The sequence below is a fragment of the Gopherus flavomarginatus genome, chromosome 4 (genome assembly GCF_025201925.1).
Source record: "Gopherus flavomarginatus isolate rGopFla2 chromosome 4, rGopFla2.mat.asm, whole genome shotgun sequence".
In the NCBI taxonomy this organism is placed as follows: domain Eukaryota; kingdom Metazoa; phylum Chordata; order Testudines; family Testudinidae; genus Gopherus; species Gopherus flavomarginatus.
Genome location: NC_066620.1, coordinates 182,494,832 through 182,520,519, shown reverse-complemented (window position 1 = coordinate 182,520,519; position 25,688 = coordinate 182,494,832). Strand labels below are relative to the sequence as shown.

General features: G+C 41.3%; 1 protein-coding gene across 2 annotated transcripts in view; it reads right to left on the bottom strand.

Moving 5' to 3' along the window:
* COLEC11 (collectin subfamily member 11) overlaps positions 1-25,688 on the bottom strand; it is a 52,136-nt gene that overhangs the window by 13,729 nt on the left and 12,719 nt on the right. For both annotated transcript variants that reach the window (XM_050950984.1, XM_050950985.1), the window contains exons 2-3: positions 20,453-20,608; positions 15,486-15,557 (exon numbers count right to left, since the gene is read on the bottom strand). In XM_050950984.1, the coding sequence (XP_050806941.1) occupies positions 15,486-15,557; positions 20,453-20,582 (202 nt within the window). In that variant the 5' untranslated portion in view covers positions 20,583-20,608. The remainder of the gene's footprint in view (positions 1-15,485; positions 15,558-20,452; positions 20,609-25,688) is intronic.

The window sequence follows — 25,688 nt, the reverse complement described above, 5'->3', positions numbered from 1 at the left end:
CTATGTCTAAATCTTGCAGATTCTTTTGGTATAATATCTTTAAGAGACAACCTTTCCTATCCATCTGCGCAACTAAAACTCTCATCAACTCATACCTTGATTACTGCAACAACTTCTTTCTAGCCATGACAAATGCAGTCTTACTCAGCTCATTTCCATTCAGAATCCTGCTGCAAAGATCATTTTCCTAGCCTGTCTCTTTGTATCTCGCCATTGGCTCCCTCTTCTCTGTCACATCAAACATAAGCTACTTGTATGTACTTTAAAGGCCTTTTGCAGCCTATCCCCACCCCATTCATTATCTCTCTCTATCAAAAGGTCAGTTCCCACCTCTGAGTGGCCTATGATGACAGCCTCCATCACCCACTTGTTAAATTTGCAAACAAGCACCTTCATGCTTTGTCCCACGCTGCCCCTTATGCTTGGGAAGAACTCCCCATAAAATCTGCAAAGCTACAAATCTCTCTTTACAACTCTCCTTTGCTGAAATGCTTACAAAAAAAGTTTGACAAAAATTAAGCTGCTGATGTGCTGAGACCATGTCTCTCATGCTGACCTATATTGTCTAATTTCCTTGTACTCCTGTCTGTCTGTCTGTCTCCATCCATTGGCTCTTGTCTTATAATAGATGTGTTCCCACAATACAAAAACCAGGGGTCACCCAATGAAATGAATAGGCTGCAGGTTTAATACAAACAAGAGAAAGTACTTTTTCACATAAAGCACAATTAACCTGTGGCACTCATTGCCAGGGGATGTTGTAATGGCCAAAGTATAACTGGGTTCAAAAAGAATTACATAAGTCCATGGCTTTCTGAAAATTCAAACAACTATATCAACTGACTCACCCTTATCCACAAGCTTGTTGACTCCTTGAGAGAATTCTAATAGGTTTGTGAGGCATGATTTCCCTTTACAAAAGCCATGCTGACTCTTTCCCAACAAACATGTTTATCTATCTGTCTGGTAATTCTGTTCTTTGCTACAGCTTCTACCAATTTGCCAGGTACTCTAAAAATTGGCATTGCATTAGCTACCTTCCAGCCATCTGGTATGGAGACTTGTTTCAGCAATGGGTTACATGCTACAGTTAGTAGTTCTGAAATTTCATATTTGAATTCCTTCAGTACTCTTGGGTGAATATCATCTGGTCCTAGTGACATATTACTGTTTAATTTATCAGTTTGTTCTGAAACTTCTTCCACTGACACATCAGTGTGGGACACTACTTCAGATATGTTGCCTAAAAAGACTAGTAGCTCTGATGTCGGTATCTCCCCAACACCCTGTGCAGTGAAGACTGATGAAGAGAATTCATCTTCTTTGCAATGATCCTGCATAGGTGCTGGAACTAGGGATGCTGCCGCACCCCTGGCTTGAAGGGGTTTCCATCACATACAGGGTTTACAGTTTGGTTCAATGGCTCTTAGCACCCCCACTGTACAAATTGTTCCAGCACCCCTGTAACCTTGTATTCCTTGAGTGGTCTTTTAACACCTTGGTCACATAATGGCCTTTACTGCCTGTTTGGCAGGCTTCCTGATTCTGATGTACTTTAAAAAAATCTTACTATCTTTAGTCTTTAGCAAGTTGTGTCTCAAATTCTTTCTTGGCCTGCCTTGTTATGCCTTTACACTTAACCTGCTAGACTTTGTACACCTTATTATTATCCTCACTAGGATTTGACTTCCAAATGTTAAAAGATTCTTTTTTGCCTCTAATGGTCTCCATTATACTGCTGTTTAGCCATGATGTTATTCTTTTAGTCCTTTATTGTCTCTTCTGGTTTGGGGTATGCATTTAGGCTGAGCCTCTATCAACATGTTTTTAAATAGTCTCCTCGCTGCTTGCAGGCAATTAACTCTTTTGACAGCTCCTTTTAATTTCCATCTAACAAGCATCCTCATTTTTATGTAATTCCCCTGTTTAAAGTTCAATATTACCGTGGTGGGTTTTTTGGGTACTATTCCCTCCATAAGGATGTTAAATGTAATTACATTATGGGCACTATTATTGAGCAATTCAGCTATAGCTACCTCTTGGACCAGAGCCTGTGCTCCACTTACAACTCAATCAGGAATTGCTTCTCCTCCTGTGGGTTCCAGAACTACTTTTCCAAGAAGCAATCATTTATGGTGTCTAGAAATTTTATCTCTGCATCACGCCCTGAGGTGACATTTACTCAGTCAATATGAGGACAGTTGAAATCACCCATTATTATTGTATGGCAATACAAATAAATAAATAATAATAATAAATCATGCAAGTGGCAAATGGCGAGATATAATAGGAAGTCAAAAAGCAGCTCTTAAAACTGATCATGGTCTCTAAAATACAACAATTCTACACTACAGCCTTTGGGGCAAATATATATGACATGCTTGAATTGTGCCAGCAAGATATGTCTGTGAGGTGCAAAGGCATGTCAAATATGTAGTTGCACATGCAAAAACTCATAAAACTGCATGATCAATTATCTGTCTGTGCCATAAACACATGTACCTTTTGTGGGCACAACTTATGCACACGTTTAAAACTGTGGCTCTTAGTGATAATTTTTGCACTTTAAACTACCAACACAATAATGAAAGCAAAGCAGCTTCTCAATGGGGTTTACAATTTAGACTGAATTACTGTGCTAATGTACCAATGAAGCTATTAAATAAACTTATATCTAACATGATGGGAAATTGAAGACATCCATCAACCTCACTTTTGTCAAAATATACTGTATATGCATTTTAAAGTAGAACTGGAAGATATTTTTGAATCAGATGGCAACTTTGTGTCTATATAATTGACTACACAAGACACCTTTCACCAGGGCTTTTCTACAGAATTCTGCCAGCAACACCCCTAAGGGAGCAGTAAAGTCATGTGAGTATTGAATCAGACATGAAAAAGATTGCACATTAATGAGCAGTAGGTAATATTAAAATATCTCTTGAGATATTATTACCCCTCTCTTAGATCTTGATCCTGCAAACTGCTTGGACCCCAATCCAGTGAAGTTAATGAGATTATTCGCACACTTAATGATTAGCATGTGGTAACATGCTTCACCAGATCAGGGCCAGAATGCTCAGCAGCTCATAGGTTCAAGTTATTCCACAACATTTTGAGGAAACCTAATTTATAGATCTATGCAGTGTAATAACAGAAAGTTCAAATACATTCTGTATATTTTCAGCTGTTTATTTAAGACTGTAGGTAAATTAAAATACCTGGTAGGGCCACTTTTATTTTTAAGAGTCCAGTTAGCTTGACAGTGCTTTCCAACATTACTCCCCTATCTCCTGCCCACCTGCCCCCCCCCCACCCGTTTTCTTATTTTTAAATGCTTTAGAATGTCTACTTTGGGTTGTATTGAGAGGGCATTTCTATTGATCTGGGGATGTTTGCTTTGCTATATTTTTTTATTTAAATTGTTTTGAGGAGTTCGTGCTCCTGGAAGTTTGGGCCTAACACAGAGGCTCATGGCTCTGTGAAATCATTCAGATCACTCCTGACCAGTAATCCATCTTCTGAGGAGAGAATGTCAGTTGTGTTGAGGTGGACAGTCATTTCATAAAGGGCACAAATGGAGACTTGGATGAGGTCACCTAACACATTTCCATTTGTAACCGTCATCACAGTTTAAACTCCAGTGGAAGGCTAATCCTTTGTACTACATTATTCACTCTTGGACCATGATTTAAGGCTAAATTCTCCCTCAGATATGCATGCAATGTTTTCATAACTTCAGTAGAGGTCAATATTCATTCAAAGACAGAAGTTGGCTCATAACATTTAATTATCAGTCATAGAATTTCTTATATAGAATATTTTCCTCTTGCTTATGCCATATAGTATAATACAGTGGTCTAAACTATACCTCTACCTCGATATAACGCTGTCCTCAGGAGCCAAAAAATCTTACCACATTATAGGTGAAACCGCATTATATTGAACTTGATTTGATCTGCCAGAGCATGCAGCCCTCCCCCCCACCCCGAGCGCCTCTTTACTGCATTATATCCGAATTTGTGTTATATCAGGTGGCATTATAACAGGGTAGGGGTGTACTTTGGATGACTGATTATAATTGTTCTAGTGACCTGTGTTTAATCTAAATCGTACCTAATGCTTTATAAAATGCTGATATTATACAGGTGGTAATCTACTTGCAGAATAATCAAAAGCAATGAGGAAAGTAACATGAATTTATTCTTAACAATGTCTAGTGACACAGAAACATCAAACATCTTAGTATTTGGGTCCATTTTAGATACGTATCCAAACATCTGATTGTTTATTTGAATTATCCGAATCTTTTGCCTCTGAAAAATTGGGCTGCAAATATCACTAGAGCAGAGATTTTCTCACAAGGTTCCCAGTACTTCCTCCTTCTGATCAGGCTAGAAATAGGAGGACAGCATTTCTTATATATTTCATTTATTTATTCATTGATTTTTGAACACTTATAAAACCAAAGATAGTAGTCACAGTATCTTAGAATTAACTTGCCCAACAAATAAAACAGATAAAGGGCACAAAAGGAATTACAGAAATGTTGAGATCACAAAGCGATACTATAAATAGAAAATACTGCAAAAACTACAAAGGAATTACACACACTCTCTCAAGTCAGCCACCATTTACTCAAATAGAACCAAAATATAATAAACATTAACAGTGTTAACTACTATAAAGATTTTGACTGACAGTCTTCCCTACTGGGAGACCCAAAAATTTAAAGCTCCTCTTTTACTTAATGTCTGTTTGTCACAAAAGAATAACTAAATATAAACCTCAGAACAGATGCGCTTAAAAATTATACTATAACTTAGTAATTAAAGAACATGGTCATCTAACACATCCATGGTCCCTGATGGTGCAAGATCAGGCCCACAAAGAGGTTAAAAACTGAGCTAAAAAGTTTACTGCCCCAATAACAGGTTGATCTCTGCAGATAGTGGAGCACTTAACAGCTCAGAGCATGTGGATGGACACACTCTTTTAGCACGTCTATAATAGGAAATAAATAAATTTTCTCCAGGTGATAACCAGCTCATAGCACTAGATAAAAAGTTAGCTGAAGAATACTGGAAAAAACAGCCACGTGTTGGCTATTTCAGTGTTACCAACGCTCATGATTTTACCACGAGTCTTGCAATATTTGGTGTTTTTCTTGAAGTCCCTATTCCTAGATAATAAATAGACACAATCCCTGGAAAAATGACAGCAGGCACAAGAGTTCATTAAACAAACCTCATCTGTTTCTCACTGGGAGAGAATCCACAGGCAGCTCACCTACTATTGCTGGTCCTGATGTTCCATTCACACTTCCTCTCTGAGAGGCAGGAAAAGCACTTAAGCATGTGCTTAACTTTACATGCAGTAGTTGCATTGAAGCCAATGGGACTACTCACATGCTTAAAGTTAAGCATGTGCTTAAGGACCTTTCTGAATCAAGTCCACAATGACTTCAAGTCTTTTCCAGATGGCAGAAGATGAAGAAGTTACTCACCTTGTGCAGTAACGATGGTTTTCGAGATGTGTGTCCCTGCGGGTGTTCCACCGTAGGTGTGCTTGTGTCCCTGTGCTATTGATCGAATAACTTCAGTAGTGGTGTCCATTAGGCCTGCACATGCACTGTCCCTACACGTGCCCTGCCATGAGGCTAGTCAAGGCATGCGGACTAACCCCCTCAGTTCCTTCTCTACTGCCAAGCCATAGACAAGAACTCCAAAGTAGAGGGGAGGAGGGTGAGTTATGGAGCACCCATAGGGACACACATCTCGAAGAACCATCATTACTGCACAAGGTTAGTAACTTCTTCTTCAAGTAGTATCCCTATGGGTGCTTCACTATAGGTGACTCCTGAAGAGCATATGTGCTGACTCCATGGATGCTGAGGGGCTCAAGCACCAGAGGAAAAAAAATAGTGGTGTTGTAGAGGGGGTAGCAAAGTAAAATGGATGGTGCACCCAGTTTGAATGATCTCTGGGAACCACTGGCCTGATGTTATGAATTCCCAGGCACTGCAGAATGTTGCCTATTGGTGGCCAAATGGGTGTAAAGCATTGATCGGCTGTATCAATTGGAGAAAGTGGTCTAACAGCGCCTCGACCCACCCATCAGAACTGGTGTTCGGACACAGAGGGCTGGGACGAAGAAGATTGTGGTCCAGCTAGTTTGCACTTAGAAAATTTTCCTTCCTTTTTTTGTGGCTCATGGTGGCATTGAGGTTAATATTGAGATGTGTGTGTGTCTATGCCAGGATTGGGGACTAAAAAGTCTTCTTTGTCCTGGTGTGTAGATACCCAGTGACTGGACAGTGGCCATAGAGTCCTTCAGGGTGTGAAGGGAGCATCAGTCTTCTCTGCAAAGAGCTTTGTGCCCTCAAAAGGGAGGTCCTCAACAGGAGACTGTACTTCCTTCAGGAAGGCCAACAAATAGAGCCATGACGTCCACGCATCACCACTAGCTGCTGTGTCAGCCACATCAAGGGAAGATTGCAGCAATGTTTTTGACACTTACTGGCCCTCCTGGATAACATCCTTAAATTGATCACAATGTAACTCCAGTATCTGCTCAAAAAAGTCATTCAGTTTTGAATAGTTTATATAATCATATTTCGCTGTGAGGGCCTGGTAATTGGTGATATAGATTTGAAGTATGGTTGAGAAGTACACCTTCCTACCAAAAAGGTTTAGGCACTTCCAGTCTCTGTCTTAGGGAGTGGCCCTCGACTGGTGTTGCCAGCCACAGGAATTGATGGCGTCCACCACAATGGAGTTGGGTGGTGGGTGAGAAAAAAGGAATTTAGTTTCATTGGTGAGGACATTGTAATTTTTGTCTACCCGCTTGGAATTTGGTGCTACTGATGCTGGGGTTTCCCAGATGGTTCTTTCTGGGTCTAAGATGGCCTCATTAATAGGGAGGGCAATCTTTGAGGAGGAGAAAACACGGAGGATGTCAAGGAGCCGATGATGAATATCATTGATATCTTTCAGGAGTATTGGAGAGTGTCTGCAACTCTCTTTGCCAACTCCTGGAAAAGACAAAAGTTGTCCACCAGAGATGGTGGGGAAGGCATGACAGCTGCATCCAGGGAGAAAGAGAACATGCTCTTTAGTGTCAATGCTTCTTTGCCCCCACCTTCCTGTTCCTCTATGATATTTTGTGGAGGCTCCAAAGCGCTGGATGCTGTGGCCGAGGTGGTGTGCCTTGAGGGTTCTTGGGCAAGATTTAAAGCTTGAGAGGCATGTTGGTGATATGCTGCCCCTGGGTCCCAATAAGACCACTGGAATGATGGTGGCATAGAGCCCGGCAGTGGTGCCCCTGGGTGGCCATGCCAGGGTGGTGGTGATGGGGCCATCTGCAGGCATTGGCCTTGCCGGTATTGAGCACCGCATGGAGCCTGAGAGGAGTACTATGACACCACATCCTCTGGTTCGCCAGCACTGACCATCCTGGTGTTGGTGGCAGTACTGAGGGAGAAGGGAATCTTGTCTGTATCAGTCTCTCTGGATGAGGCAATGATGATGTTAACAATGTAGACTCACATACTGAGAGCTCCTTTTTAGCAGAGTGCTTACATGAGCATGTCAGCAGTACCGGCTGCTGTTGGTTTCCATGAGTCATGGGTACTGGACTGAGATGGTCTCAGTACTGATGGTGCCAAAGATACTGAGCGAGATGGAGACCGCTTACAGCTATCTCGGGGTTCATTATGTGGACTTCCCACTCTCTTCTTAGATGACATGGGAGAGGGGTCAGCAATCTGTTTCCTTGACCCACAGCCTTTAGCTGTAGAGGGCTGCGGAGAAGACTGACGTCTGCCTGGTGACTCATGGTGTGGATCCTGTGAGGGCCTAAGAGCAACCTCCATGAAGATAATGTTCTGTCAGAGGTCTCCGTCCTTATGAGATTGTGGCTGGATTTGCTGGCAGAGACCACACTTTTGCTGGATGTGGCCTTCCCCAAGGCAGCAGATGCAATGGGAGTGCTTGTCTGCAATCGGGATTGCTTCCTTGCTAGTGAGGCACTTCTTAAAGCCTGGTGAACTGAAGATACCGTATTGGAGCGGGGGAGTGTCCCTAATGAGGAAGAAAGGCGCAAAAAATAAAGGGTATTTAATCGCTTTGAATAATTTTAGTGTCATGTATTCCACATTATTTTTAAAATAACAACCTATATTAGTGTGAAAAAAAGATTTGCAGAGAGCAATTAATGTAGACAATTTTTTAATGAAAAGACTAGCTAATTAGAGTCCATTTCATACAGGAGTTTGTTTTATAAAATCTTCACACTTTGCTAAAACAAAACAGTTGCATCTTCAGGTGTTCTGAGAATATGTCAAATACAATCTACTCTGCTGAACCTGGCTGGATAAAGGACAACTGAAAAAACTGTCTTGCTCTTTAAGTTTTTTGAATGGTGTAAAAGGTTTTGCCTCCATTCAGTCATTCTGGAAGCCTCATCTGGAAAAATACCAATACATAGGCCATGAAACTCCTATTTTCCTTTGTCTCTTGCTGGTTTTGGTGGTTTTTCTTGCAAGGTATTTTTATTTCAGCATTTCCTCCTCCAGACCTGGCAGGAAATCAGAATTGTAGAGGCACACAGAAATGAGAAAGCATTATAATTATTAGAGCAAGGCAGAAATTTTCTATTGTAACAATTTTTCCAACAGAAAATGCAGTTTCTCCAAAAAATTTTGACAGGTTTTTTAATTATTATTTTCAGTCAGGAAAATCTAAATGAAATATTTCATTTCAGTTCATTTTAACCCAAATCCGAATACATTGATTTCGGAACTGATCCAAAATGTTGACGCTGGAAATTAGAAGAAATTGAGGCTGGAAATTAGGAGATGGTTTCTAACCATCAGAGGAGTGAGGTTCTGGAACAGCCTTTCAATAGGGTTGGTGAAGGCAAACAACCTAAGAACATAAGAACGGCCATACCGGGTCAGAACAAAGGTCCACCTAGCCCAGTATCTGTCTACCGACAGTGGCCAATGCCAGGTGCCCCAGAGGGAGTGAAGCTAACAGGCAATGATCAAGTGATCTCTCTCCTGCCATCCATCTCCATCCTCTGATGAACAGAGGCTAGAGACACTATTCCTTACCCTTCCTGTCTAATAGCCATTTACGGACTTAGCCACCATGAATTTATCCAGTTCCCTTTTAAACATTCATAGATTCATAGACTCTAGGACTAGAAGGGACCTCGAGAGGTCATCGAGTCCAGTCCCCTGCCCTCATGGCAGGACCAAATACTGTCTAGACCATCCCTGATAGACATTTATCTAACCTACTCTTAAATATCTCCAGAGATGGAGATTCCACAACCTCCCTAGGCAATTTATTCCAGTGTTTAACTACCCTGACAGTTAGGAACTTTTTCCTAATGTCCAACCTAAATCTCCCTTGCTGCAGTTTAAGCCCATTGCTTTTTGTTCTATCATTAGAGGCTAAGGTGAACAAGTTTTCTCCCTCCTCCTGATGACACCCTTTTAGATACCTGAAAACTGCTATCATGTCCCCTCTCAGTCTTCTCTTTTCCAAACTAAATAAATCCAATTCTTTCAGCCTTCCTTCATAGGTCATGTTCTCAAGACCTTTAATCATTCTTGTTGCTCTTCTCTGGACCCTCTCCAATTTCTCCACATCTTTCTTGAAATGCGGTGCCCAGAACTGGACACAATACTCCAGTTGAGGCCTAACCAGCGCAGAGTAGAGTGGAAGAATGACTTCTCGTGTCTTGCTCACAACACACCTGTTAACGCATCCCAGAATCACGTTTGCTTTTTTGCAACAGTATCACACTGTTGACTCATATTTAGCTTGTGGTCTACTATGACCCCTAGATCTCTTTCTGCCATACTCCTTCCTAGACAGTCTCTTCCCATTCTGTATGTGTGAAACTGATTGTTCCTTCTTAAGCAGAGTGCTTTGTATTTGTCTTTATTAAATTTCATCCGGTTTACTTCAGACCATTTCTCCAATTTGTCCAGATCATTTTGAATTTTGACCCTGTCCTCCAAAGCAGTTGCAATCCCTCCCAGTTTGGTATCATCTGCAAACTTAATAAGTGTACTTTCTATGCCAACATCTAAGTTGTTGATGAAGATATTGAACAGAGCCAGTCCCAAAACAGACCCCTGCGGAACCTCACTTGTTATACCTTTCCAGCAGGATTGAGAGCCATTAATAACTACTCTCTGAGTACGGTTATCCAGCCAGTTATGCACCCACCTTATAGTAGCCCCATCTAAATTGTATTTGCCTAGTTTATCGATAAGGATATCATGCGAGACCGTATCAAATGCCTTACTAAAGTCTAGGTATATCACATCCACTGTTTCTCCTTTATCCACAAGACTCGTTATCCTATCAAAGAAAGCTATCAGATTGGTTTGACACGAGTTGTTCTTTACAAATCCATGCTGGCTATTCCCTATCACCTTACCACCTTCCAAGTGTTTGCAGATGATTTATTTAATTACTTGCTCCATTATCTTCCCTGGCACAGAAGTTAAACTAACAGAAGTTAAACTAACATTGTTATAGTCCCAGCCTTCACAACCTCCTCAGGTTGACTGTGCACTGTGTGAAGAAGAACTTCCTTTTATTTGTTTTAAACCTGCTACCTATTAATTTCATTTGGTGACCCCTAGTTCTTGTATTATGGGAATAAGTAAATAACTTTTCCTTATCCACTTTCTCCACATCACTCATGATTTTATATACCTCTATCATATCCCCCCTTAGTCTCCTCTTTTCCAAGATGAAGAAGCCTAGCCTCTTTAATCTTTCCTCGTATGGGACCCTCTCCAAACCCCTAATCATTTTAGTTGCCCTTTTCTGAACCTTGTCTAGTGCTAGAATATCTTTTTTTGAGGTGAGGAGACCACATCTGTACACAGTATTCGAGAAGTGGGCGTACAATGGATTTTTATAAGGGCAATAATATATTCTCAGTCTTATTCTCTATCCCCTTTTTAATTATTCCTAACATCCTGTTTGCTTTTTTGATCGCCTCTGCACACTGCATGGACATCTTCAGAGAACTATCCACGATGACGCCAAGATCTTTTTCCTGACTCGTTGTAGCTAAATTAGCCTCCATCATATTGTATGTATAGTTGGGGTTATTTTTTCCAATGTGCATTACTTTACATTTATCCACATTAAATTTCATTTCCCATTTTGTTGCCCAATCACTTAGTTTTGTGAGATCTTTTTGAAGTTCTTCACGATCTGCTTTGGTCTTAACTATCTTGAGCAGTTTGGTATCATCTGCAAACTTTGCCACCTCACTCTTTACCCCTTTCTCCAGATCATTTATGAATAAATTGAATAGGATTGGTCCTAGGACTGACCCTTGGGGAACACCACTAGTTACCCCTCTCCATTCTGAGAATTTACCATTCATTCCTACCCTTTGTTCCCTGTCTTTTAACCAGTTCTCAATCCATGAAAGGACCTTCCCTTTTATCCCATGACAGCTTAATTTACATAAGAGCCTTTGTGAGGGACCTTGTCAAAGGCTTTCTGGAAATCTAAGTACACTATGTCCACTGGATCGTCCTTGTCCACATGTTTGTTGACCCCTTCAAAGAACTTTAATAGATTAGTAATACATGATTTCCCTTTACAGAAACCATGTTGACTATTGCTCAACAGTTTATGTTTTTCTATGTGTCTGACAAATTTATTCTTAACTATTGTTTCGACTAATTTGCCCGGTACTGATGTTAGACTTACCGGTCTGTAATTGCCGGGATCACCTCTAGAGCCCTTTTTAAATATTGGCGTTACATTAGCTAACTTCCAGTCATTGGGTTCTGAAGCCAATTTAAAGGATAGGTTACAAACCTTAGTTAATAGTTCCGCAACTTCACATTTGAGTACTTTCAGAACTCTTGGGTGAATGCCATCTGGTCCCGGTGACTTGTTAATGTTGAGTTTATCAATTAATTCCAAAATCTCCTCTAGTGACACTTCAATCTGTGACAGTTCCTCAGATTTGTCAGCTACAAAAGCCAGCTCAGGTTTGGGAATCTCCCTAACATCCTCAGCCGTGAAGACTGAAGCAAAGAATCCATTTAGTTTCTCCACAATGACTTTATCGTCTTTAAGCGCTCCTTTTGTATTTCGATCGTCAAGGGGCCCCACTGGTTGTTTAGCAGACTTCCTGCTTCTGATGTACTTAAAAAACATTTTGTTATTACCTTTGGAGTTTTTGGCTAGCAGTTCTTCAAGCTCCTCTTTGGCTTTTCTTATTACACTTTTGCACTTAAGCTGGCAGTGTTTGTGCTCCTTTCTATTTGCCTCACTAGGATTTGACTTCCACTTTTTAAAGGAAGTCTTTTTATCTCTCACTGCTTCTTTTACATGGTTGTTAAGCCACGGTGGCTCTTTTTTAGTTCTTTTACTGTGTTTCTTAATTTGGGGTATACACTAAAATTGGGCCTCTATTATGGTGTCTTTAAAAAGGCCCCATGCAACTTGCAGGGATTTCATTTTAGTCACTGTACCTTTTAACTTTTGTTTAACTAACCCCCTCATTTTTGTATAGTTCCCTCTTTTGAAATTAAATGCCACAGCGTTGGGCTGTTGAGGTGTTCTTCCCCCCACAGGGATGTTGAATGCTATTGTATTATGGTCACTATTTCCAAGCAGTCCTGCTATAGTTACCTCTTGGACCAGCTCCTGCACTCCACTCAGGATTAAATCTAAAGTTGCCTCTCCCCTTGTGGGTTCCCGTACCAGCTGCTCCATGAAGCAGTCATTTAAAGTATCGAGAAATTTTATCTCTACATTTCGTCCTGAAATGAAATGTTCCCAGTCAATATGGGGATAATTGAAATCCCCCACTATTATTGGGTTCTTAATTTTCATAGCATCTCTAATTTCCCTTAGCATTTCATCATCACTATTACTGTCCTGGTCAGATTGTCGATCATAGATCCCTAATGTTGTATTTTTATTAGAGCATGAAATTTCTATCCATAACGATTCTATGGAACATGTGGATTCACTTAAGATTTTTACTTCATTTGAATCTACATTTTCTTTCACATATAGTGCCACTCCTCCCCCTGCATGACCTGTTCTGTCCTTCCGATATATTTTGTACCCCGGAATGATTGTGTCCCATTGATTGCTCTCAGTCCACCAGGTTTCTGTGATGCCTATTATATCAATATCCTCCTTTATCACAAGGCACTCTAGTTCACCCATCTTATTATTTAGACTTCTAGCATTTGTGTACAAGCACTTTAAAAACTTGTCCCTGTTTATTTGTCTGTCCTTTTCTGATGTGCCAGATTCTTTTTTATGTGACTGTTTATCATCTGATCCGGCTCTTACATTATCTTCTTCCGCCCTCTGTTCCTGACTATAACCTGGAGATTCCCTATCATCAGACTCTCCCATAAGAGAAGTCTGTGTCCGATCCACATGGTCCTCTGCAGCAGTTGGCTTTCCCCCATCTCCTAGTTTAAAAACTGCTCTATAACCTTTTTAATGTTTAGTGCCAGCAGTCTGGTTCCACTTTGGTTTAGGTGGAGCCCATCTCTCCTGTATAGGCTCTCCCCACCCCAAAAATTTTCCCAGTTCCTAATGAACGTAAACCCCTCCTCTCTACACCATCGTCTCATCCACGCATTGAGACTCCGAAGCTCTGCCTGCCTACCTGGCCCTGCGCGTGGAACTGGGAGCTTTTCTGAGAATGCCACCATAGAGGTCCTAACTAGTTTTAAGCTGGAGCTTGATAAGTTTATGAACACGATTATATTACATGGTGCCTGAGACAGCAAGGGACTGAACTCAGTGACCCAGGATGTCCCTTCTAGTCCTGCCTTTCTATTTTTCATTTCATATCACTTCAACACAACATTTAACTGCATATTCCTATCATGATAAATTGTCTTACGGGAGTTATAATTCTAGGCCCCATTCTCTCCTATGGGCCAGGCTCCCTGAAGGATTATATCTGTCACAACCAGGATGAAGGCAGTCAGACAGAGTGGTTGGAGCCAGGAGTCATTAGTCGGGCTGAATCAGGTACTGGGAGGTCAGAGTCCAAGATTGGCCAGAGGGTGAACTGAGAGCTCAGGCAACAGGTAGCAGGCAGGATCAGATTACCAGGAGATTGGGGTCGGGCACCAGGTTACAGACAGCAATTGAATAGCAAAGTCAAGGACAAACCGGGGTCAGAATCCAGAGTCCAGGGCCTATCACAATCAGGTTTTGGAGCAGAAATGGGCAAGGCAGTCTGTGTTGTTGCTCAGACAGTTCCCCTTCATGGCTTCCTGATTTATATACTGGCATCAGCCAATCAGGGGGCTGTGAGGGACCACCACTCCAGTACTGTTGGGCAGTACTTCCTGCCAAACCCAGCCTCACAGGTCCTCCCATGGGATCCTAGCCTAAGCCTCCCTTGGCCATGCAGAGGCATCAGCAGCCCTGAACCTTCCAGGTTCCAGTCTTGCAGGATCTACAATATCTCCCATAAGCCAATGAGCTGATTTCATGCAGGCTCAGTTCATGGTGTATTATGGCAGTCACATGACTTTTGGTGCATTATGGGAGATGTAGTCCAGTCCAGGAGCCTGGCCCAGCGTAGAAAATGGGTGCATCAGGCTCCCTGACTACAATAGCCATAATGAGTCATGTGATGCCATGATACATCACCAGATGGAAATACAGCTTAATATTGATATTATTTAAAAAGAAGCATTTCAGGTCAGTTCAATAAACTGAAATGAAACATTTTTATTTCAGGAATGTCAAAACGTTTATTTTCAATCAAAAATGCCATTTCAGGGGAAAATCAAATGTTGAAATGTCAGAATTTCCCATAGAATGGAAATTCTGAATTTCACTCAGCTCTGATAATTATGTATTTATAAAATGCCATTCATCTGAAGATCACAAAGTCGTTAGTAAGTTTTAATTAAATGTGTTCACCACAAGTATTAGTGTACTCATTTTATAGAGGGCTACACTGTGACACTTCTTGCAACTCACCCAAGTCACACAACAAATGTCAAAACATTTTTTGCCTGTGCAATTTCTAACACCTGTATTTGCAGGTATTAATGCGCCACAAGGGCATGTGCAAACAGAAGTAGAGAACAGGTCTGAAAATCAGATTTTGAACTTGTTTTTCTAGTGATCTAGTGCTAATGTCTCACACTGATATGCAGCAGTATCGCCCAGGCAGCAAAAGCTAAGAATAAACATGGAGGCCACATAACGTAACGTCTTTCTCAACAGGGATTCCTCTGGCAACTCATGGGTTCCAAAATTAGTCTCTTTGACCAGAAGAGTGGTAGCCACAGTCTCCAAATGGGGTGTGTAGGGCACAGGGAAATGGCCAGGGAAGCCTTAGTCTGAGCAAAGACAGAAAGGATTCTCATTATCTGCCAGGAAAACTTTTGATCAAGAATAACTTTCTTAACCCATCTTCTTTAACCAAGTTACCTTTTTCTCCTGGAGGTCCAACTCTCCCCGGCCGCCCTGGAGCACCTTTCTCCCCTTTTTCTCCAGCCTCCCCTATTAACATAAAAGGAAAGAAGAATAAAACATATTGATCCATCACTTCCTGCAGCTATCTCAGTCTGAATTGCCATCAGTAATAATTTTGTTTTGCCTTTGGAAAAAAGCCACATGTACATTAAGGAAAAAGCCAAGGATTTTGACTTTGGTAGCCTTCATGTGTTGCGTGAAGAACATGGCACAGCCTATTAACCAGTCACTGGATACCTACAGTAAGGGAAGAGAATACATAACTGACCCTTAAGGCTAGGTGCATCTGCGCCACTCTAGCACTTCTGTTGAAGACACTCTAAGTCAATGGGAGAAAGCTCTCCTGTCAATTTAATAACTCCTACCTCCACAAATGCAGTAGCTATATCAGTGGGAGAATCTCTTCCATTGACATAGCATTGTCTATACGAGGGCTTAGGTCGGTATAACTTACGTCGCTCAGGGGCATCAATTATTCACATGCTTAAGCAACGTAAGCTATACTGAAGTAAGTTGTAGTTAGACAGAGCCTAAACAAAAGGCCTGATTCTGCAGCCCTTAATCATCTGAAGCAAATATGATAATTCTCACGAGTAGACATGGCAGACACATCTAGTAGTACATCAGCACCATCAAACTTATATCATCTTGATTGCATAACTGTATTACATCCCAGCTCAGCAAAACACGTAAGCACATCCTTAAATCCAACCCTCTTCATCAAACCATGTAATGTGATGCACATATTACGTCTCATTAAGCATGCTTAAGTATTTTGCTAAGTAATGATAGATTGGGACCTATAAGAGGAAATGCCTTCATCTTCATTCCTGGTAATTTTCTGCATCTCTTAATTTCTTTACTCTGAACCCCTATGTATTATATTTATGCTCAAGCAGCTCAGTGCATAAAATATAGACTCTTCATATTTAAATAGCAGCCTTCATAAATGTACGCTGTCTTGTTTTCATTAATTGGGTATTTGTAGTTGAGTAGTTTGCTCTGTACCCCTGCTACTATATCTTGTTACTTAAAATACAATTCAAATATCTGTACTAATTAAATAAATAAGAATCTCGATAAGCAATTTAACAAAGTCTCAGCTAAGAAAACAAAAGCGTCTGTGAAAAAGAAGAAAACCACAAACATAAAAGAAAACAATGAATTGACATCTTGAAACTAAAGGCAAAGCTGACGCCATCATACTCTGTGGTCCCAGGAATGTGAGTATTGATAAGTTTTCCAATAACTCTTCTATGTAAAGCAGGGAAGCCAACATGAAGTTTATGGTCCACGTGTAGTCATAGAGTTCTCTAACACAAACCACAACCACCATAGGGAAGGAAGTGCACAGAGAAGAAATATTGCTAAGAACAAAATGGAGTCTCACATACTTGAAAGCAGCAATCTCTACAGGCCTCTGCTTCTTATTTGAGGGCTGCATTCAGAATTCTAAGGCTGCCTGTGCCTCCAGAGGATAGCAGCTCCAACTAACGTCTTCAGGCTCCTGACCATCTACCAATGCCACCTTCAGGTAGTCAAAGCTACGGAGAGGCCCCTGCTCTCCATGAAAAAATACTGCTGACAACTCACAGTAAATGGTATAATTAGTATGACTTTTACTAGTCTTTGGCACATTAAAGAATTTTTGGCTTTTTATTGAGTGGCCAATAGGCTCCATATTACTATCTCTCCCCCCTCCCTCCCTCCCCCATGAGCTGATTATAGGCTACTTACTTGCCAAACATAAATATTGGTAGTATTTTCCCTCTAGCCTTTTTTTCTGTGGAGATGCAGAGCAGGATACTAGAGCCTATTACTTCATGAGTCATTCCAGAGTGAAAGCCACACATCAGAGGTCACTAACATAGATCACGTCTGCTTCAGGAATTGTGCTTGCCTGCATTTTTTTTCCTAGTTTGAGGGCAGTAGTAACATGTTTCCTCACAGTGACCTTGACCTGGAGGGACCATTTCTAAGGATGAAAGAACACATCAGCTTCTAGGCCCATTAAGTCGTTGCCTCTCTGCTCAGATTGCCTGATGTGCCAGTCAGCACCTGACTATTGTGGGTTTTCTGGTGCAGACTAAGACCACCAAAGAGAGAAAGGCTGGTCTTACTGGTTAAGACACTATACTAGAACTTAGAACATCTGAGTTCCGTTTCTGCCTCTATTTGTTTGACCATCTGTAAAGTGGCGACAATAATAATATTGCCTTTTTCCCACTTTTTTATATCTTTTCCTTGCCTTGTAAGCAATTTGGGGTGGGGGCCGTGTCTCACTATATGTTTGTACAGTATCTAGTACAATGAGATCCCCTGATTTCAGTTGGGGCCTCTAGGCTCTACCATAATATAAATAATAATAGTAATAATAAACACATAGGCTATTGAGAACCCATTAGCTGGTAATAACTTTCTGTCATTACCAACGTTCCCTATATCTGAGTAGAACTATTAGCACAGGAGTGAATACCCAGGAAGAAAGATTATTATAATTATTTTTATGTATTTCATGTCAACTATTTTTGTGCGTGACATATCATTGAGAATATTAAGACAGTCCCTGCTCTGAAGAGCTTACAGTCTCAAAGACAGAAGACAGTACAAATTGGCAAATCCAGAGCTTAGAACAGCTCAGAAGGTTTTATATATATAATTTCTTCTCCATAACAATAATAAACTCACTTCTTATGGGCCTGGCAGAAGTACTAGTGTTTTATGAGAGGTTTGAATGAGCAATGTAGTTGGTCTTAATCCTCCATCTCTTCTCTCATGTACCATCATGCTTTTCTAATTATTCATCTTATACTTCTGAATGTCTAAATCATGCATCATTGTGCCATGTGGACTCCCAGAATCACAGTATCCTTCCTCTTCCCAGTTCCATCCAGGTCCCAGGATAAATCATCTCATCTATTTCATTAGGTCTATATTTAGGGAAAAAAAAACAACCTAAGATGTAAGTACATGAATGAGTAAATCGGTGTGTGGCTTTTTTCTTTTTTATTTCTTATTCCCTTCTTTTTCTTATTCCCCATTCCAATTTTCCTTCCTTCTCTATTTTCCATTTTCTTCTTCCCATATTCTCTCCATTGTTCTTTTATTTGTGTCCTCTCTTGCCTTATTTCTCTCCATTCCTAAGTCTCCCTTGTTATCTTTTTTCCTACCCCTCCTAGAAATTTCTTTCCCTTTCCAGGGTATCCCAATTCCCACACAGGGTCCCCAGCATCTCTTTCCTCTGTTCCCCATAACTTCTCTTCTTCCCCCATTCTCCCCAATGCCTACAACAGACATGTTCCAGGTATAAGTTCCTAGTAAGGAACAGGGATGGGAGATCTTCTGGGACATCCTTCTAAGGTAGTCAGAGCCCAGCTGGCTGTGTTGGGCTCCATTATGAGATGCGTTGCTCCACTGTGGCCACAGATAGCAGCAGCACCTCAGCAGTGGAGGAGCTATGGCATATTTAAGTGTTGCTTGTGAGAAGCATTCAACTCTGCACAGGAGCTGAGTTTTCGGCATATGGCCATACATATACTCAGTTTAGCGGAAATCTTGGTCATTCCTGACATGGGCTGGATTTGAGCCAACAGATGAAAGGCTCTGTATATCACTACCACTCCTCTAAGACAGTCAGTCCCCTGACAGTTTAGTTTGGGCATTGGTGGCTTTTTAGAGATTTTACATTAAGCTTAGCAGGCCATTATGTGCCTCACTGAAATTGTACATCAATCACCCTCACGATGTCAATGACTGTTTCTAATTAGGTGGAGTGAAAGCATTAAAGCATTCTGGTTTTCAGGCTCTCTCACTGTTTTATGGCTCTATTCCTGATTACCTTACTAAAAAAAAAAAAAGAGGCCAGAATTATTGCTGGGAAAATTCTACATTGTAATAATAGAAATTTAAGCATTTAGATGGCACTAAGTGCTTTATAAGCATTAACTAACTAATCCTCCCAAAACTACTGTGAGGCGGTGACTGTGTGTATACAGAATTATCCTGATTATACAAATGGGGAAATGAAAGGAAAAAGGCTACGGGACTGGCCCACGGACGCAGAGAAAGTCAACAACAGAAGCAAGATTAAAGTTCCTCATTCCCCATGCTGCATTCTGACCACTTGATCATTCTTCTCTATCACTAGGTTATGCAATAATAAATTTGATAATGCTGTTATTTGTATGACAGGCATACTAAAGACAGCAGAAGAATGGAAGCAGTTAAGGCTCAGTCAAATCATGGATTGTCTGAATGCATCAAACTAACACTGCTCTACTTTTCACCCCCACCTTAGTGGCAACATGGTTAAAAGTTCAAGGGCCAGCCTATGAAAAGAGAACTCTACCTTTTTTCTCTGGTCAGTGATCTCAAAACTCATAAGGTAAAGCATTTCTCAATTGTGCAGTAAAAATAAGGGTTTTAATATTGGGCTTAACGCTGATGGCACCCATCTTAAATGAGTTTGCCACAAAGAAAGGTGTACTTCAGTTTAGCTTGATTACTTCCAAGTAGTCCGTCTCAAGGGGCAATAAATGCTTATAAAATGTTTTCTAGACAGAACACAGAGCCAGATTTTGCAACCTTTATGTACATTGGGTACTACTCATGAGCATAAACCCACTGAAGTAATCAGGAAAACCCATCTGAGTAACGAGGGCTACGTTTCATGAGTGGGCTTTGCAGAGTCAGGCCTGCAGTTTGTAACCATGTTGTTTTAATGAACACAAATCATGTTACAAACTGTGCTTGGCCATGTTTGGAAAATTATTTCAAATCTTACTATGGAAAGGGCAATTGTAAGGCAACTTGTAGAGATGTTAGTCCCTGCTAGAAATTGCATATGACTTGTCATTGGTTCAAATAAACCTGTAAGAAAAAAGGGATTAATATTTAGGCAGAGGGAGAGACTCACACATTACCTTTGAGGCCTGGAACAAGAATCTGAACAGAGCAAGACTCTTCTGCAATATGTTGAGGATATCCAGATCTTAACAGTGACAGGAAGGCAAGGCTAATTAGAGTCACCAGAAAAAACAGATCTCTCTTCATAATGAGTGCTTGCAGGTCACTGACTCCTAAACAAAAGAATGAATAAACAGTCATGGGAATTCCAAAGGCTTCTAATAGTTTCTAAGAGCATGCAATGTGGCACCACAAATGGAGTATGTTTGTACATACGATAGCCTAAATAGCATGAAAAGAATGTGTACAGGTTGTATGCCTAATAAACATATGTTGTACAGTACAATAGGGTTTTATGGTCATTCAGCAGTTCCTTTTAAGACTACACTGGTTGAGGTAAAATTCAGAAGACAAATTAGGTAAAAAAGACGGGATTCTGAGTAAAATTCCCCTCTCTTAACAAAACAAAACAAAATAAAAACAAAAAAAAAATCCACTGAGGTGGGAGGGATAGCTCAGTGGTTTGAGCATTGGCCTACTAAACCCAGGGTTGTAAATTCAATCCTTGAGGGGGCCATTTAGGGAACTGGGGTAAAAATCTATCGGGGGTTGGACTAGACGACCTCCTGAGGTCCCTTCCAACCCTGATATTCTATGATAGGTAAGACCTATTTGTGAATGGAAAAGATGCCCAGTAAAGGTGGGGTTACCATCAATGTTGAATGAAGAAATGTACCAGGGATTTACATGAAAAGATACAAATATCTGAGTTGACATCCCAGGGCAGGAGAATGCATAAATTTTACCTTTCACCGCTTTGATAGCTGCCACTGGTATCTTTATAGTAGTTAATGCAAAAGAACTTATTTAGAAATAAATCTTCAATTTCATCATGGAGTGTAAATACACCAGAGTCTTTAATAAATCCAGGAGGTTCTCTACATCTGAGCAAGGTGAATAACAACTTTGGAAAGAGACTTAAAACTAGACTATACTTGAAGTGCTACAGTGGCACGGCTTCATCAGTGCAGCCACGACGTTGTACTGTGTGTAGTGCAGATGCTCTATGCTGACAGGAGAGAGCTCTCCCAGCAGCATAATAAAACCATCTCCCTGAGAGGTGATAGCTATGTCACAGAGAAGCTCTCCACCAACATAGCACTGTCCATACCTGCAGTTTGGTGTAACTTACATTGCTCAGGAGGTGGCTTATTCACACCGCTAAGTGACATAAATTAAACCTACATAGATTCATAGACTCTAGGTCTGGAAGGGACCTCGAGAGGTCATCGAGTCCAGTCCCCTGCCCTCATGGCAGGACCAAATACTGTCTAGAACATCCCTGATAGACATTTATCTAACCTACTCTTAAATATCTCCAGAGATGGAGATTCCACAACTTCCCTAGGCATTCTATTCCAGTGTTTAACCACCTTGACAGTTAGGAACTTTTTCCTAATGTCCAACCTAAATCTCCCTTGCTGCAGTTTAAGCCCATTGCTTCTTGTTCTATCATTTGAGGCTAAGGTGAACAAGTTTTCTCCCTCCTCCTGATGACACCCTTTTAGATACCTGAAAACTGCTATCATGTCCCCTCTCAGTCTTCTCTTTTCCAAACTAAACAAACCCAGTTCTTTCAGCCTTCCTTCATAGGTCATGTTCTCAAGACCTTTAATCATTCTTGTTGCTCTTCTCTGGACCCTCTCCAATTTCTCCACATCTTTCTTGAAATGCAGTGCTCAGAACTGGACACAGTACTCCAGTTGAGGCCTAACCACAGCAGAGTAGAGCGGAAGAATGACTTCTCGTGTCTTGCTCACAACACACCTGTTAATGCATCCCAGAATCACGTTTGCTTTTTTTGCAACAGCATCACACTGTTGACTCATATTTAGCTTGTGGTCCACTATAACCCCTAGATCCCTTTCTGACGTACTCCTTCCTAGACAGTCTCTTCCCATTCTGTATGTGTGAAACTGACTGTTCCTTCCTAAGCAGAGTGTTTTGCATTTGTCTTTATTAAACTTCATCCGGTTTACCTCAGACCATTTCTCCAGTTTGCCCAGATCATTTTGAATTATGACCCTGTCCTCCAAAGCAGTTGCAATCCCTCCCAGTTTGGTATCATCTGCAAACTTAATAAGTGTACTTTCTATGCCAACATCTAAGTCGTTGATGAAGATATTGAACAGAGCCGGTCCCAAAACAGACTCCTGCAGAACCCCACTTGTTATACCTTTGCAGCAGGATTGGAAACCATTAATAACTACTCTCTGAGTACAGTTATCCAGCCAGTTATGCACCCACCTTATAGTAGCCCATCTAAATTATATTTGCCTAGTTTATCAATAAGAATATCATGCGAGACCGTATCAAATGCCTTACTAAAGACTAGGTATACCACATCCACCGCTTCTCCCTTATCCACAAGACTCGTTATCCTATCAAAGAAAGCTATCAGATTGATTTGACATGATTTGTTCTTTACAAATCCATGCTGGCTATTCCCTGTCACCTTACCACCTTCCAAGTGTCTGCAGATGATTTCCTTAATTACTTGCTCCATTATCTTCCCTGGCACAGAAGTTAAACTAACTGGTCTGTAGTTTCCTGGGTTGTTTTTATTTCCCTTTTTATAGATGGGCACTATATTTGCCCTTTTCCAGTCTTCTGGAATCTCTCCCGTCTCCCATGATTTTCCAAAGATAATAGCTAGAGGCTCAGATACCTCCTCTATTAGCTCCTTGAGTATTCCAGGATGCATTTCATCAGGCCCTGGTGACTTGCAGGCATCTAACTTTTCTAAGTGATTTTTAGCTTGTTCTTTTTTTATTTTATCTTCTAAACCTACCCCCTTCCCATAAGCATTCACTATGTTAACATAAGCTGTAGTGTGTACAAGCCCTCAGCTCATTGAAATCACAGCCTCTTACAATCTGTCAGGGAAACAGGCTTCATACTCTTATGCTGTAGGTAGATTTTTTGGGAAAAGCAACTGCCCAGAAATATAGTTTGATTGAATAGGTCACCAAAAGCTGAGCTACAAAAGAACTGCAAAAATGCTCTTTCAGGAAAGAAAAGAATTATCGCAGTCCTCCTCATTTCTTCCTTTGACTAGCACTTTGTAGTAGCAGGAGTAGGGAGAAAATGAAAACCAGATAAAAACGTCAAGATATGGAGAAGATGTCTGTCACCAATACAGGTTCTTCTGTGTAGCCACTGCACACTGTGTGCAGGTTTATGGCTAGACTGAACAAATTGATATCAGGCTATCATGGGGGTAGCTCAAAAGATCAGTAATGGGACATGAAGTCTTTCACCTCATGCCATCAATTTAAATCTAGCCTAATGTGATTGTAATTGAAAGTCCTTGCCTTTTGATTGCTGTATTCAGTAGCCAGTGTGAAATGAGCAGGTGGTCTCAGTCCAGTTACAGATGCAATCCACATTTCAAACCCCACCATCAAAATTGGCACATTTGGTGGGAATCTCGGCAGCAAGGCTAAATACTGAATGAGCATACAGTCTGAATCACTCTCACCATGCTAATGGCTAAGATGTGACCTTAGTTACACATCCACACAGAGCAATAAGAGCACAAAAGGGTCCCTTTATTCCCCCACATGGGCTACCATATCCTCGGAGGGGTGAGCAGTCAGGGAACACTCAAGGAAGACAAGGCCATTGAAGAGAAGCTAAATGAATTCTATGCATTGGTCTTCACTGCAGAGAATATGAGAGAGATTCCACCCCTGAACCATTCATTTTAGGTGACAAATCTGAGGAACTGTCCCAGATTGAAGTGTCAGCACAGGAGGCTTTGGAACAAATTGATAAATTAAACAACAATAAGTGACCAGGACCAGGTGGGATTCACCCAAGAGTTCTGAAGGATCTCAAATATGAAATTGCAGAACTACTAACTGTGGTATGTAACCTATTGGTTAAATCAGCCTCAGTACCAAAGATTACGGAAAGATAGCTTGTAATGCCGATTTTTTTAAAAGGCTCCAGAGGTTATCCTGACAATAAGAGGCTGGTAAACCTAATTTCAGTACCAGGCAAACTGGTTGAAATTATACTAAAAAACAGAATTATCAGACACATAGATGAACACAGTATGTTGGGGAAGAGTCAACACAGCTTTTGTAAAGGGAAATCATGTCTCACTGCTCCACATGTTGTTGAGGGGTCAACAACATGTGGAGAAGGATGATATAGTGTACTTGGACTTTCAGTAAGCCTCTGACAAGGTCCCTCACCAAAGGCTCTTAAGCAAAGTAGGCAGTCACAGAATCAGGGGGAAAGTCCACTCATGGATTAGTAACTGGTTAAAAGATAGTAAACAAACGGTAAGAATAAATGGTCAGTTTTCACAGTTGAGAGAGATAAATAGCAGGGTCCCCCAAGGATCTGTACTGGGACCAGAGTTGTTCAACATAGTCAAATCTTGGGTGGTGTCAAGTGATGCCCCCATTCAGTCACACACACACACACTCACACTCCCAGTGAGTGAGTGGGAGCTGAGTTTTCCTGCCTCTGGAACAGATGATGCCAACCTGAAGAGAGGGAGTTGTGATTCAGGATGAAGGGAGGAGGCCCTAACCAATCCAATTAAAAGTGATGGTGGGCCCCTGTACCAGCACATCACACCGCTCATGTAGATGGCCCCTGTGACTACCATCCCAGAGAGGGATGAGGCCACAGTATGGGGATAGGGCCACAGTATGGGAGTTGGTTCTTGGGGAATCCACGTAAGGATGGGTCTGTGGTCCCAATTTGCCTTAAATTGGCCTTGGAACTGACAACAATGAGTCTGCCCAATGACACCCATAGAATTAAGAGGCTTAGGGTACATCTATACTACCTGCCGGATGGGTGGGTAGTGTTCAATGTATCAGGGATCGATTTATTGTGTCTCGTCTAGACGCAATAAATCGATCCCCAGATTGATGCTCGTACTCCACCTCAGCAGGAGGAATAAGTGGAGTCGATGGGGGAGCTGTGGCAGTCGACTCGCCGCCATGAGACGGCCAGGTAAGTCAAACTAAGATACTTTAACTTCAGCTACGCGAATAGAATAGTGTGAGTGCTGGCTGATAGGACAGTCTATGGGAGACCATACACTGTCTCTTTAAGGTACTCACACCAGGAGTCTCAGACCTCAGGAGCTGAGCTCTCCTGCTCCTGAGCCCTGTCCCTCACTCTGTGGAGATGGGGTACATGGGCAAGAGGAAAGTTGGGAGAGGGGGA